At 40.9% G+C, this 14,392-nt stretch overlaps 1 protein-coding gene across 2 annotated transcripts in view; it reads left to right on the top strand.

The window, feature by feature from the left end:
• Positions 1 to 4,837: 4,837 nt before the first annotated feature.
• Positions 4,838 to 14,392, top strand: part of RAB6A (RAB6A, member RAS oncogene family) — an 85,942-nt gene continuing 76,387 nt past the window's right edge. The window contains exon 1 of one of the 2 annotated variants that reach the window (XM_040489291.1): positions 4,838 to 5,382. In XM_040489291.1, coding sequence (XP_040345225.1) covers positions 5,313 to 5,382 — 70 coding nt within the window. In that variant the 5' untranslated portion in view covers positions 4,838 to 5,312. The remainder of the gene's footprint in view (positions 5,383 to 14,392) is intronic. The other variant, XM_040489290.1, reaches the window with a different exon arrangement.

The raw sequence follows: 14,392 nt of genomic DNA, 5'->3' as shown, positions 1-14,392 counted from the left end.
CTGCAGAGTGGGCTAGAAGGGCTTCACATTTGATGGAATTTGAATTCCTGCCAGAGCTATTATTTGTTTCAAATATGAACAATATGATTACAGTCCTTTTACCTGGGCAGTTTTCTACTTCTATTGATTTCCTGCCTCTCCAAGATTAATAAATTCTTTTTAGGGAGTAGTAAACAGAAAAGGGCAGTTCCTTTTGATAACTATCACTGTATTATGTACACACACACACAGTATTGCATAACTGATGCTCAAGGAATTGTGTGAGATGTTTTAAGAGATCTGAAGATGAGAATGTCAAATGCTTTCAGCTGCAAGTAACAATGATGAAGACATCTGAAGACATTATTAAATACAAAGACATTTATTGTTTTGCTAAAACGATATCCAGAGGAAGGCCATTTCCTGGATTGGTACAATGGCTCAATGATGCTTTTAGCTCAGCCATCAACAATGGGTTGGGTTTTTTCTTAATGCTCTAGATATCATGTCCTTATATAATCACATCTAATGGCAGAAGAACGGCAGTTTTTCCTCATCTACCTCTTTTTTTTTTTTTGAGGACTTTTTTTAAAGTTTATTTATTTATTTTGAGAGAGAGCATGGGGGAGGGACAGAGAAACAGGGAGAGGAGAATCCCAAGCAGTCTCGGCGCTGTCAGCTCAGAGCCCAACTCCAGGCTGGAACCTATGGACCGAACCATGAGATCGTGATCTGAGTGGAAAACTTCACTGACTGAGCTATTCAGGTGCCTCTAATGATCCCTTTAAAATTGTTTAAAGAAAACTGTTCCAGATACTTTTGATTTGGAGCTGCCCAAGCTGTCCTCTCTCGTTGTCCCAAATTTTTAGTCATAAATCTGTTCTGAGCATCTTTTTCATAAGTGGTGTTAAGGAATGTAGTATCAATTTACATAGTGTGATTTTTTTTTTCAAGTCGGCGCTACACCCAGCATGGAGTCCATCGCAGGGCTTGAACTCACAACCTGGAGATCAAGACTTGAGCTGAGATCAAGAGTCAGACACTTAACCAACTGAGCCACTTAGGCGTCCTTACATAATGTGATTTTAGGTGATGTTCTCTTCCTCCAAAAGCTCTCGCCCTTCCATCTTCACATGCCCAAATCTCATTCATCCTTTAATGAAAGCTAAAAATAATGCCTCCCATTTATTTCATTTATTCAGCAAATAACTGTCGCATGCTTATTATGTCAAGCACTCTGCAAGTGTTGGGTATACAAGACATGAGCTCTGACCTCATGGAGCTTACAGTCAGGTGGGGAACACTGACAATTAACAATAACAATTAAGTGATAGGGAAGAATAAGGTACAAGCAGAGGACAGGTAGAAGTATTTACACTGTTGGTGGGGATGGAGCAGAGAATTCTTCTTGAAGACTTTTGAAAGATGATACCTAAAGGATGAGTAGGAATTGGAGAGAGAAAGGGAGGGGAAAGTGTTTATGGTAAGGAGAAAAGTGCATAAGAAATCATGGAGCAGAAAGTGTTGGTGAAAGGACTCTGGAAAAAGCCCTCTTTAATTCCTCCTCCCTGCCCACCCCCACAAGTAACTTTCCATTTGATGAACCCCATGCACTTGATATACAATTTTTAGACCATAAGATCTCTGAAGGCAATACATATGACTTATACACAGTACTGGATAAATATGAGTGCAACTTCAGAGAAGAGTGAGGCTGTGTATGTGTCAATGCAAAATGCTAGCTTAAATATTGAAACAGCTAAGGGAAGAGGTGGATTATACCACATCTCTCTTCAAAATGATAAGAAAAGCATCACCTGTCTAGGTGACTACAGGGACCAGGGAGGCAACAGGGAGGAATTGATTCATAAAGTTCTGGAGGAAGTACAAAGTAATTATAGCTCCAATCCTCAGATGTTACTTTAAAAGCTATTTCAGGAAATATAATGAAAACCTGGTACCCATCAGGAAGAAAAAATAGCCACTCACTTATGTTTGCAAGAGGTTTTCTTTTTGAATATTCTCTTGACGTGGACTGCTCTTAGTGTGTGCCACGGTTCTGGGTTACTGGTGGGGAGGGCCCAACCAGACCTGACAAGCTACTTTTAAATCAAATGTTAAAAAAAACCAACAATACACAAAACACAAATGTCCATATCATGACTTGGGTTTTTATCATTTATTTATTTTCCACTTCATTAAAAACATTTTTTTTTAACGTTTATTTATTATTGACAGACACAGAAAGACAGAGCATGAGCAGGGGAGGGGCCGAGAGACAGGGAGACACAGAATCTGAAGCAGGCTCCAGGCTCTGAGCTGTCGGCACAGAGCCTGACGCAGGGCTCAAAATCACAGACTGTGAGATCATGACCTGAGCCCAAGTCGGATGCTTAACCAACTGAGCCACCCAGGCACCCAATTTTAGAGGTGTGTTCCAAAATCCTTTTGCCACTTGGCTGTGAGGAACCAAAAGTGAGTAAATTTTGATAGGGAAGGAGGTTTAGAGATACAGCTATTGTCTTGATAGGCCAGAATAGACAGTATTTTGAGTTCTCATAGAAAGCCCCCTTAATTTATGTCTCTCCTTAATTCTAGTTCAGCAATTCATCACTGAGTTTGAGATGGTGCTTGTTTGATCCTGCAAGATTTTATTTCGTTGTTAACTTGGGAAGTATTTTTGATAGTTTTTTCTTTAAAGTAATCTCTACTCTTGGGGCGCCTGGGTGGCGCAGTCGGTTAAGCGTCCGACTTCAGCCAGGTCACGATCTCGCGGTCCGTGAGTTCGAGCCCCGCGTCAGGCTCTGGGCTGATGGCTCAGAGCCTGGAGCCTGTTTCCGATTCTGTGTCTCCCTCTCTCTCTGCCCCTCCCCCGTTCATGCTCTGTCTCTCTCTGTCCCAAAAATAAATAAACGTTGAAAAAAAAAATTTTTTTTAATTTAAAAAAAATAAAGTAATCTCTACTCCCAACATTCGGCTTCAGCTCACAGCTCGAGATCAAGAGTTGCATGCTTTATTGAATGAATCAGCCAGGTTGTCATTCCCCATTTTTTTTTTTTTAATGTGTATTTATTTTGAGAGACAGAGAGAGACAGACAGAGTGCAAGTAGGGGAGGGGAAGAGAGAAAGGGAGACACAGAATCCAAAACAGGCTCCAGGCTCTGAGCTGTCAGCACAAAGCCTGATGTGGGGCTTGAACTCATGAACCATGAGATCATGACCTGAGCCGAAGTCAGACGCTTAACCAAGTGAGCCACCTCAACGCTCCTTGCTCCTTCCACGTTTTTTTGATACTAGTTTTTTAAAAGTGTCCTCCTCGAGGATAGAGATTACATTTTTGGATGCTGTCCCATAGTGTGGTGGGTGTGGATGCTGAATTCTTTAATTCGGTGATTCTTAACTTTTTATATTTTATTAATATACTTCATTTTTTTAGGTTTTTAATTTACAGAAAAACCGAGCAGTCCCCATATAAACTCTCCTTCCCCAGTTACCTTTATTATTAATATTTTATGTTAGTATGAAACATTTGTTATAATTAATGAACCAGTATTGATACACTGTAATTAACCAAAGTCCATATTTATTCAGATTTATTTTAGTTTTTGCCTAAAGTCCTTTTTCTCTCCCAGGATCCCATTCAGCTTAAAAGCCTATGCCGAGTTGTTCTGTTACTTACATCTACATTATACCTAGTTGTCGGGTCTCCTGAGGTTCTTCTTGGCTGTCACATTAACCTTCATTTTTTGAGTCATAAACTGGATTGAAAATCTGATGAAAGCTATGGATCCTCTCCACAGAAAAATGCACCTGCTTCAGAGGTCTAATTTAAGGGAGGTCCACCCATAACTGATTCAGAAACCTAGCTTCAGGAGGAAAAGGTGATCTTTAAAATATTTCTTCCCTCACACTCAGGCTCAAGGTCAGGCTCTACCTCTACTTTGTTGTGTGACCTTTTTGCATAGCTGTTTTCCTACTTGGACCTCAGTTTCACCATCTGTGAAATGAAGGGTTTGATTTACATGATGTCTAAATCCTTTTCTAGCACAGTGGAAGGTGGGCGTCACCCACAAAGGAACAAAGGCTGTTAACAGACCAAGCCAGGTCAGGGAAGTGGAATGGCTTATCAATAATGAGGTCGCAGAGGTTCAATGGGATAAAAAGACATAACCTAGGTTCCACTTTATGGCTTCGTGGATTTTGTAAGTCATTTCCTTCCTCTGAGGTTCAATTTCCTCATCTGCAAAAATGTAGAGGCTCTGCTTCTGGTAGTTATGAAACTCCTGGTAGCAACAGTGAGGAATTATGATAAGAAAAAAAAAATGGAGTAGGTGGGTGGGTGCACGGGTGAAGGGCAGATTTAAGGAATACGAGGCAGGGCTGAGGGTTCTCGAGAAGAAAAACACAGTAGACACCTTAGGGATCTCACACCACACGCGCACTGTGCTGGGGTCAATTCAACCTAGGTGCCGGCCCCGCCTCCTCCCTCCCCACGCTTCCCCTCCCCTCCGGCTGCGACGCGCCACACTTCGCATGGTAGTCACCGTGAGTCGCTTTCCATCGCGCTAGGGCCGCGCGCGTTCTCGCGCCGCCACCTCACTGCCATCTCTGCCCGCCTTTGGCCCCTTCCGATTGGCTCTCACGTTAGTGACGTACATGCTCCTTATTCTATCCCCGTCACTTCCCCAGGGTTCCGCCCCGCCTCCCCCTTCCTTCTCCCGATTGGCGTGGCAACCTAACCTGCCCTGGTCTCCGCTGTGAAGGAGAAGCCGGGAGAGCAGGCTAAACCAGGAAGGCGCTGGCTTGTGGCGCGCACGCGCACGCACGCACGCCGGCGGCCGGAGGGGCGGCACGCTCGCGCCCGGGCTCGCCGCGCGCCGCGCCAGAGGCTCGCGCACTCAGCAGGTTGGGCTGCGGCGGCGGCAGCTGTGGGAGCTGAGGCGCAGCGCGTGAGAGGTCCCAGACGCGTCTGCGGCTCCGGTTCCGCCACCTTCCTCTTCTCTCACCCCAGTCTCGGTGCCGGGTGCTGAGAAGGGAACGGCGCTAGCCTTGGTAACTTAGAGCCCACCCTTGGCTGCTTCCGACACCGCCATCCTTCCTTTCCCAGCCGCGGGCCTCTCGGTGCTAAGGCGACTCTGCGGGGAGGCGGCGGCGACGGCTGCCTGTCTGTGGGGAGGAGTCCTGCCCTCCAGTCTTGCTCCGCCGCCGGGCCCTGCAGGGTCCAAGAGAGCTCGGCGCCGGTCCTTCCTCTCACCTTTTTCGTCAGCCGATTGGTGCAGCGTCGGTCCGAGAGGTCTCTGGGCTGAGGCGGCGGCAGCTCCTTCGGCTTCATCATGTCCGCGGGCGGAGACTTCGGGAATCCGCTGAGGAAATTCAAGCTGGTGTTCCTGGGGGAGCAGAGCGGTGAGTGCGCGGCTCCCCCACTCCTGGCAGCTGGCCGCGGCTTCCCCGCACCGCCCCCAGTGCGGCCCTTCTGTCCGCGAAGGCTCTCTCTACCGGCCTCGCGTTTACGCTCGGTGGTAACCCCCAGCCCTGCCCGGTGTTTGCTGACCTCTGTTAGCCACCGGCTCCTCTTCGTCTTGATCCGTCGGTCAGATTTTTGACCCTTCCGTCCCCGGTTCAGACGTCTCCTTCCCCCCCCCCCCCCCCCCCCCCCGCCGCAGCCCGGGCCTCTCCCGTCGGTCTGCCCCCTCCCCCCAGTCCTCACCCCGCCCAGCCCCAGCCTGCTGTCCATCCCTTTATTCCTCCCGTCTCCGCCGTCTCACCAACCGTAGCCCCCTTCCTTGAGCCCCACCCTTATCTTTGCTTTTATTCCAGTTCGTCAGCTCTGTGAAGGCCCACCCTGGGAAGCCCCACTCCGGGAAGCCCGGCTCCCGGGAACCGACCCTCTTCAACCTTGGACTAGGAGGGTGGGGGGATTAGGGCGTTGTTTTCCTTAGAGGCTTGGTCCTGGGATATGCGGATCTTATGGGAGGTGGGAAATGGGGGGTCGTAGAAATTCTTGGATGGTTTTCCCTTGGGTGGGGAATTAGTTTGGAAGATATGTGTCTGAATTAGAGGCGACTTGAGGATGGAGTGGTTGGGGAGTAAGAGGGGTGGTGGCGGCAGTGGTGATTTTTGTTTCTTGGGTTAGGCTGAGGCTTGTTGGAAAACCTCATTTTCTTCTCATGACTTTGAGCCCTGACAATTCTTCTGGCACTGTTGATGCTTTGCCGATCTCTGCCAGATGCTATGTCATGATCGTTTTACTTGGAATTTTTCACATCTCACCTCTCCTCCTCTTTCAACATGAAGCAGTGTCTGATTCTCTTTATGGTGGTGCAAACGGGGATTACCGGGGAAATGTTAATTATTTCATTTCTTCTGAGTGTTTTCCACATATAAATATATTTAGGATTCCTGTGAGAGAAGGCCTGAGAATAACGAACATCTTTGTTTTGTAGGATTTCCTTAGGGGCTAGAGAGTAATGGAGTAGAGTAGAATAGATTCATCATCTGGTTATCTAAATTAGATTTCAATATGTAATGCCGTTTCGGCTAAATGACCCTTTTATGCTTAATATTCCACAGTATATGATGAGTAGCGTGATCTTACTTACCTGGTCAGGCTTCTGCTGTCGCTTACTTTGTATTACATACAGGATCATAGTTTTGTGATGGCTTTCTCCAAAATAACTTCTTGTGGTGATTCCAATTTTATGCTGAATTATGAAACTTGGCACTCGACAACCTAGAGATTATCATCCTTTTTTGTTTTTCTTACATTTTTCATGATCATCTTTAAAATTCACACATTGAGAGGTTAGTTCCTCCTAAATCATCATTGAGTTACCTGCTAGGTACCTTAGATTAGGCTGTAGGGAAGAAAATTTCTTTTGATTGGAAAGCAGATAACTGATATAAATTCAGAGCTTTTACAACTACCTTGAACTGTTTATACTAATATATGTGGCATTGAAGTAGATTAATGTTAGTTGCAAAATTGCTTCTAGTTGGAGCTGAGAAATCATATCTCTCTTTTCATGTATAATCTTTGCCTCTTGCTTCCTTATCAAGGAAAAGGATAGTCTCCTCTTTGCTTATGAATATTCCTGAAGCATGTATAAACTTGTTTAAGTAACTTGGTGAGACCTGTGAGCATGAACCCAGTCTAGGTGTTTTATGGCACTTTTAGGACAATGCCATGTGTAAAATATAGTGTATTCGTCATTATTGATAAATAGGATCTAAAGTGCTTATTGTGCACTCTAGGGATGTTATTGCCGGCCTTATGTTGTGATGAAGAACTATTTAGTTTGCATGAAGAAACCTTTAATCTCTGCCCTAGGAAGGTTTTAGTATGAGTAGAGATCATAAGTTCGATATTTAAAGGTTTCCTTTGAATTCCTTGAGTATTTATGTTCAAAATGACATTGCAGAGTTCCGTGCCTTCTCATTTTTTACTTTATTTAAGTCTTGACAGTGACCTCCCTGTAGTTCCTGAAGTCATCTTAGATTTTTTTTAATAGACTATTTTTTAGAACAATTTTAGATTTACAGAAAAATTGAGAAGATTGTGCAGAAGGTTCCCATATAGCCCCACCCAGTTTCCCCAGTATTCCTCGGTGTTCTTAACATCTTAAATTAGTATGGTACTTTTTTATAATGAATGAACCAATATTGATGTGTTATTATTAACTAAGTCCATAGTTTATTCAGATTTCTTTTCATCTTTTTTTGTTTCAGGATACCACATTACGTTTAGATGTCAGTGTTTCTTTAGGCTCCTCTTAGATATTTTCTAAAGTATTGTATTTACATGCTTTTAACTCTGGAACTGTGGGGTTAATTATCTTTTAAGGCTGCTATAATGCTAAGTAATGCCATCCGATAGCTTTGACAGTGAAAGATTGATCTCTGTTTTCCTGGGCAGTGTCTGTAGTTTTCTTATGCATTAGTAAAGGTCTTTGGAGCCCATGTCATCTTGATGTAACTCTTCATGAATTATTTATTTTTAGGTTTTACAGTTCCACAATTCAGCTTTCAAAAACTAACCTGTGGCAAAGCATTTACCACATTTATAATTCTTATTTGTATGTGTGTGTGTGTCTGTTACCCACAGCAGAACGTAAGTCCCATGAAGATTACAACTTATTTTTTTGTTCATTGTATCCCCAGTGCCTCGCCTAGCACCAGGCTCGTAGGTACCAGAAATATTTGGTAAATGAATGATGGTTGAATCTACTAGGAATCAAAGCTGGTAGCCTGTATTAGTCTTTGCTGTGGTGGAATCTATGTTTTATTTTTCCCATAGGCACTTAGTAGTTTAACAATAACATTTTATACTTACATTAGTTGATTGTATGCTGGGATACTTTAGATTCTTGGGGTTGGGGAGCAGGGAACCTTTTTTTTTTTTTTTTTATAACTCTTGCCATTTTGCTTTAAAAAAATGAGACCAGGATTTTGCATTTTTTGGGGGGTAGGTTGAGAAAAATTAGTTTTGTTTAGTTAAAGCTATTGTTAAATTGTTTGCTATTAGCGTAGAACCTAAAAGTATGTCAAATATTATTAAAGATGTGTTCATGGAACTGATTTGGAGTTAAGTAGACTTCTGTTTAGCTTATCAAAAATAAAGCTTCTGTGCTTTGTAATGAAGATGAGTTGTTTCAATATATGAAGTGTCAGAGCAAGTTAATGATATTAGTCTTGGTAATCTTTCTAACAAGGCTTAGGGTTTATATTTCAGTAGTATACATGATTTAATAAAGGAATGTTGGAGTACACAATTTACAACCGAAGTTTCCTTAAGAAATCTCTTTTATTGCTACCTCTGGCTGCCGTCTTGAAATGCTGAGGCACTTTTAGGAATGCATTCATGGTTTATAGTGGAAGATATTACTACAAACAAATGTTACAAATAGGGTTACAAATTAGGAAACATCTCAGGTAGAAGCACATATTTGGCCTAATGCTGCTTATTTTTTCATTCTGTGTTACTCTTTTTACATCAGGTCTTTTGAATTATAACATCCTAGATAGGGAAAATGTGTCTTTCCATCAGGGATCAGGAGTACTGAACAGTTTAGATTGGCTAGATCAGTGATCTTAAACTTTTCTTCTCAAGATACCGTTACCTGTTATGCTTTTACAAATTGTTGAGGCCCCTAAAGAACTGTTCATATGGTTTATATCAATATTTATTGAAAATTAAACAGTTTAAAAATACTTAATTCATTTAAAAATAAAAATAATTAAACCCATTACATGAAAGAACTATTTTGCAAACAAAAATTTAGTGAGAGAATGGCATTGTTTTACAAATTTGCAAATCTCTTTAATGTCTTTGACTCATGAGAAAATATCTGGATTCTCAGATCCTTCTCCATTCAATCTATTGTAATGTCACGTGTCATATAGGCTCTGGGAAACTCCACTGTACACTCATGGGAGAACGAGAGTGAAAAAAGCCAAATAACAATATTATGAAAATGGTTTGACTCCCAGGAGGGTATTGGACCCTCTACTGAAGAGTCCTGGGGATCCTGGTGGTCAGTAGACCACACTTTGAGAACTGCTGGATTAGATGATATTAAGCCATTTGTACCATGGAGCTTCATACTGCAAGTTAGGGCAGTCAAAGAGAATGTTTTCCAGATCTGGTTTTGGAGCCTTAAAACTAAACAGTAGAGCTAGTGATTAAGAGCACAGAGTCTGGGTTTCATATTTTAGCACTGGCCACTGGCTTTGGGCAAATTATTTGACTTCTTTGTGCTTCAATTTCCTTCTCTAAAGGTAATAGGAACTATAATACAGAGCTATTGTGAAGATTAAATTAGTTAATAAATGTGAAGCATTTACAAGAGTACCTGGCACATGGGAAGTACTCAAACTATTTAAAAAAATTTTTTTTTAATGTTTATTTTTGAGAGAGAGACAGAACGCGAGCAGGGGAGGGGCAGAGAGAGAGGGAAACACAGAATCTGAAGCAGGCTTCAGCCTCTGAGCTGTCAGCACAGAGCCTGACCTCGAACCCATAAACCAAACCCATGAACTGCAAGAGCTGAAGTTGGGTGCTTAACCCAGGCACTCCATGCTTGGTAACTATTTTAATTTAACACATGTGCATGTAAAACTATGCTGTCAAGTGATTTGATACAACATAAGCTTAAATTTACATTTTATCAGGAAAGAAATATTGCATATAATATCTAAAACAATACAGTGTAATAAGTGCAGCTGCTTAGAAAAATAGAGTTAAAAGGTATAAAGAAGTGACAGGAGCATGGGGTTTCAGGGAAGACACATTATAAATGACTAATAATTTAAGTACTTTGAGCTGAAATTCTTGAATTAGAACATTACAGAATTGGAGGAGACTTTCAGAATTCATCTTATCCATTTCTCTTAGGGCTTTAAACTGGATAACTTTCCCCCCCTCTATTTTTAATAGGTAATACAAACATAAAAAGGTGTATTCTGAGAAAACTTACTACTACCCTTGTTCTGGTAGCTCCTTCTCTACTCCACCCCCTCCTGCCTTATATATTGTTTGTATATATTGTTTTCTTGTGTATAGCCTGGGATTTCTTTATGCAAATACAAGCAAATACAAATATAATTTCTTATTTTCTCTTATATAAGATGTATCAGACTCTTACTCCACACCTTTCTTTTTTTACTTAACAATACATCCTAGAGATCTTTCCATATTATTTGTACGTACAAAAACAGCTTTCCATTTCTGTTTTTTGTTTTCCAATAAAATTTTTGTAAGGGGCACCTGGCTGGGTCAGTCAGAGGAACATAGGGACTCTCAGTTCATCTCAGGGTCATAAGTTCAAGCCCCACATTGGGTGTAGAGATAACTTAAATAAATAAAACTTTAAAAAAATATTTTTTATTTTATAATAGTTTTAGGGGTGTCTGGGTGGCTCAGTCCGTTAAGCGTCTATCTCTTGATTTTGAGATCATGATCTCACAGTTTGTGAGATTGAGCCCCACGTCAGGCTCTGCTACCAGTGCAGAGCCTATTGGGATTCTCTCTCTGCCCCTCCCTGGCTTGTTCTGTCTCTCTTTCTCTCCCACCACCCCCGGAAATAAAGAAATAAATAAATACTTAAACAGAGTAGTTTTATATTGACAGAAAAACTGCAAAGATAATTCATTTGTACATTTTCACAATTAATGAGCCAGTATTGATAACATTGTTAACCAAATTCCATATTTTATTTAAATTTCTTTAGTTTTATCTAGTGTTTTTTCTGTTCCAGGATTCCATCAAGGATACCACATTTGATTTGTTATTCGTTCTCCTTATGCTGTTTTTAGTTATGACAGTTAAATTGGATCACTCTTAAGTTACTTCATTTATAGAAATCTCCAAGATAACACATTTTTTATTTTTTTTTTAAGTTTGTTTATTTAAGAGAGAAAGAGTGGGCACATGAGCAGGAGAGGGGCAGAGAGAGGGGGAGAGAGAGAATCTCAAGCAAGCTCCAAACTGCCAGTGCAGAGTCCAATGCGGGGCTTGAACTCAGGAACCGAGAGATCATGACCTGAGCCAAAGTCGGATGCTTAACCGACTGAGCCTCCCAAGTGCCCCTGTAATTTTTAATATCAAATTTCCCTGTTTTGAAATTTTCAAATCTATTCCTGTGCTATATTGTTAAGCTCTTGTCCTTGGGGAGGCAACATATATTGATATAGACAGCTCCAGAGACAATCAGACTTTGGCGCTAATCCTGACCCCAGTATTTCAGTGTTATCTTTGAAAGTTTATTTAACTTTGCTAAGCGTTTTTTCCATTTCTTATATGGCAACACTAACCTGGTAGTAGTGTTTTTTTCTACCCTCTAGTTATAGATATCATACATTTTGGTTAGGTCGGTATTTCATTTATACAGTATTGTAACTAGGTAAATGATATTCACAGCTGAGTCGTGTAGTATACTGATTACTTATACTTTTTTGCATATTTTTTTGTTTTCCTTTGTTTAATTTATATACATATCCTGAATTTATCCCCCAACTTTTAAAAAAAATTTTTTTTTAACGTTTATTTATTTTTGAGACAGAGACAAAGCATGAATGGGAGAGGGTCAGAGAGAGGGAGACACAGAATCTGAAACAGGCTCCAGGCTCTGAGCTGTCAGCACAGAACCTGGCGCGGGGCTCGAACTCCCGGACCGCGAGATCATGACCTGAGCCGAAGTCGGCCGCTTAACCGACTGAGCCACCCAGGCGCCCCAATCCCCCAACTTTTTATCCACAATGTAAATCACGTCTCTGTGTATAAGAATGCATCAGGTTTTTCCTCAGAAGAAATTCATTTAATTTGAAGACCTCTTGAAGACCTCTCTTCCAGAACCTTCTGACCTAATATATACTAGTTACCACCCCCATGATGGGTGCTCAGCTGTCAACCTGGGATCTACCTTTGTCATCATTTTGAGGATTTCCTTTTCTCTTGTGTTAGATGGATCCATTGTTTCTCACATTACGTTTTCCTTTTTTTTTATTGGTTTACTTTATCGTGAGGTTGAACATACTCTTCAGTTGGTAGTTTCCTAATAAATGAAACATGGGAGAAAGTTTTTTGAGACCTTGTGTTTCTGAAAATGTATTTGGACAACTTTTACACTGGAAATTTGGTGGAGTTTAGAATTTTAAGTTGGATACATTCCTAAAGAAGTTCAAAAACATTAATGTATATATAGCCTTGTAGATTCTTAGTGTTACCTTTCTGACTCTTGGTCTTTTGATCTTTCATACTGATGTGTCGATTTTCATTTTGTGTGCTGAATAATATAATTTTTTTCAAACTGGAAACTTATGTTCTTAGTTTTTAGGAAATTTTCTTAACTAGTATGATAGCCTCTTCTCCATTTTTGGTTCCCTCTTGAATTATTAGACCTGGATTGATCTTCTGATTTTGTCTTATTTTATGTCTTTTCTTTTTCTTCATGTTTCTGTTTTAATTCTCAAAAGATTTCAGCTTTCTTCCATCCTATTTTATTTCTATCATTTTCATTTCAAAGAGTTTTTTTGTTTGTTTGTTTTCTGAATGTTCCTTGTCTGTAGCATCTTTTTGATTCTAGTATCTTTGGTTTTTAAAGTTTCTATTTATTGATATTGAGAGAGAGAGAACACGTGTGTACATGTGTGTGAGTGAACAAGGGACAGGTAGAGAGAGAGGGAGAAAGAGAAACCCAAGCAGGCTCTGTACTATGAGTGCAGAGCTCAGCCCGGGCCTCAATCCCATGAACTGTGAAATCGTGACCTGTGCCAAAATCAAGAGACATTTGCTTAACTGACTGAACCACAGAGGAGCCCCTCCAGTATCTTTTATTATTTTGAGGATATTATTGAGATGTATTTCCTATTCCCAATACTCAGTTTTTTGTATATTGTTAGTACCTCTGTTTATTTTGATTATTCTTTCTTGCTTGATGTGGTCCTCAAAAAACAAGTAATGCTTGGCTATCCTCCTATGTTTAAAAAAGTTGAGCACTAAAAGCTTGATTTTAAGCACTTGTGCGGGTTTAGGGAGCTTCTCTGTAGGATGATCTGGCTGAGTTCTTTTGGGGGGAGTTAGCTCCTTTAATTCTTTCTTTTGCCCATCAGATTCATAAAGAATTATCCAGTGTCTTGCTGGAGGGAGTAAGCTTAGTTCCCAGTTTTCTTGGTGCTGAATGCAGACAGAGTTTGATGATAACATAGAGTAATGGATTTAATTTCTTTGTTTTTAATACTGTTTGTATTTTAGCCCTCACTTGTTTCTTTTATTTCCCAGTCCAGAAACTATTTTCCTTTCTCATAGAATAACTCTCTAATCTTCTGGTGAAGTGGGAGAGGGACCTGGCTGTGTGAAACAGTGGAGGGGACTTTCATTTGTTCGTTTTGTTTTTAGCACCACCTTTATACTTATTTCTTAGATATGCTTGGTGCCCGCAATTCCTGAGCCATTTCGGGGTTCTCTGGCACAAATCAGATTGTTTCTCAGCTTTCTCCATTGTCAGTCTAGAGTTGATCTTTATAGAACCTATTAGGTTAATTACCACTTTTCCATTTACTTTCTACCTTCAACTTGGATGACTTAGATTTTCTGAGAACCAGTACTTTTAGATGTTTAAAATTGCTTAGGGTTTTCAGTTTCTCTTTTTTTCCTTTTCCTTTTTCATTTTATAAAATTAAAACCAACTCATTTGTACCCATGTTTATAGTAGCATTCACAGTAGCCAAAAGATAGAAGCAACCCAAGTGTCTGCCAATGGATACATGGATAAACAAAATGTGTTATATACATAAAATGAAATTTATTATTCAGCCTTAAAAAGGAAGGAAACTCCAGGGGCGCCTGGGTGGCGCAGTCGGTTGAGCGTCCGACTTCAGCCAGGTCACGATCTCGCGGTCCAGGAGTTCGAGCCCCGCG

The sequence above is a fragment of the Herpailurus yagouaroundi genome, unplaced genomic scaffold (genome assembly GCF_014898765.1).
Source record: "Herpailurus yagouaroundi ecotype Mexico unplaced genomic scaffold, PumYag 180, whole genome shotgun sequence".
NCBI lineage: Eukaryota > Metazoa > Chordata > Mammalia > Carnivora > Felidae > Herpailurus > Herpailurus yagouaroundi.
Note: the sequence above shows the minus strand (reverse complement) of the source record. Positions and strands in the feature narration are given on the sequence as shown.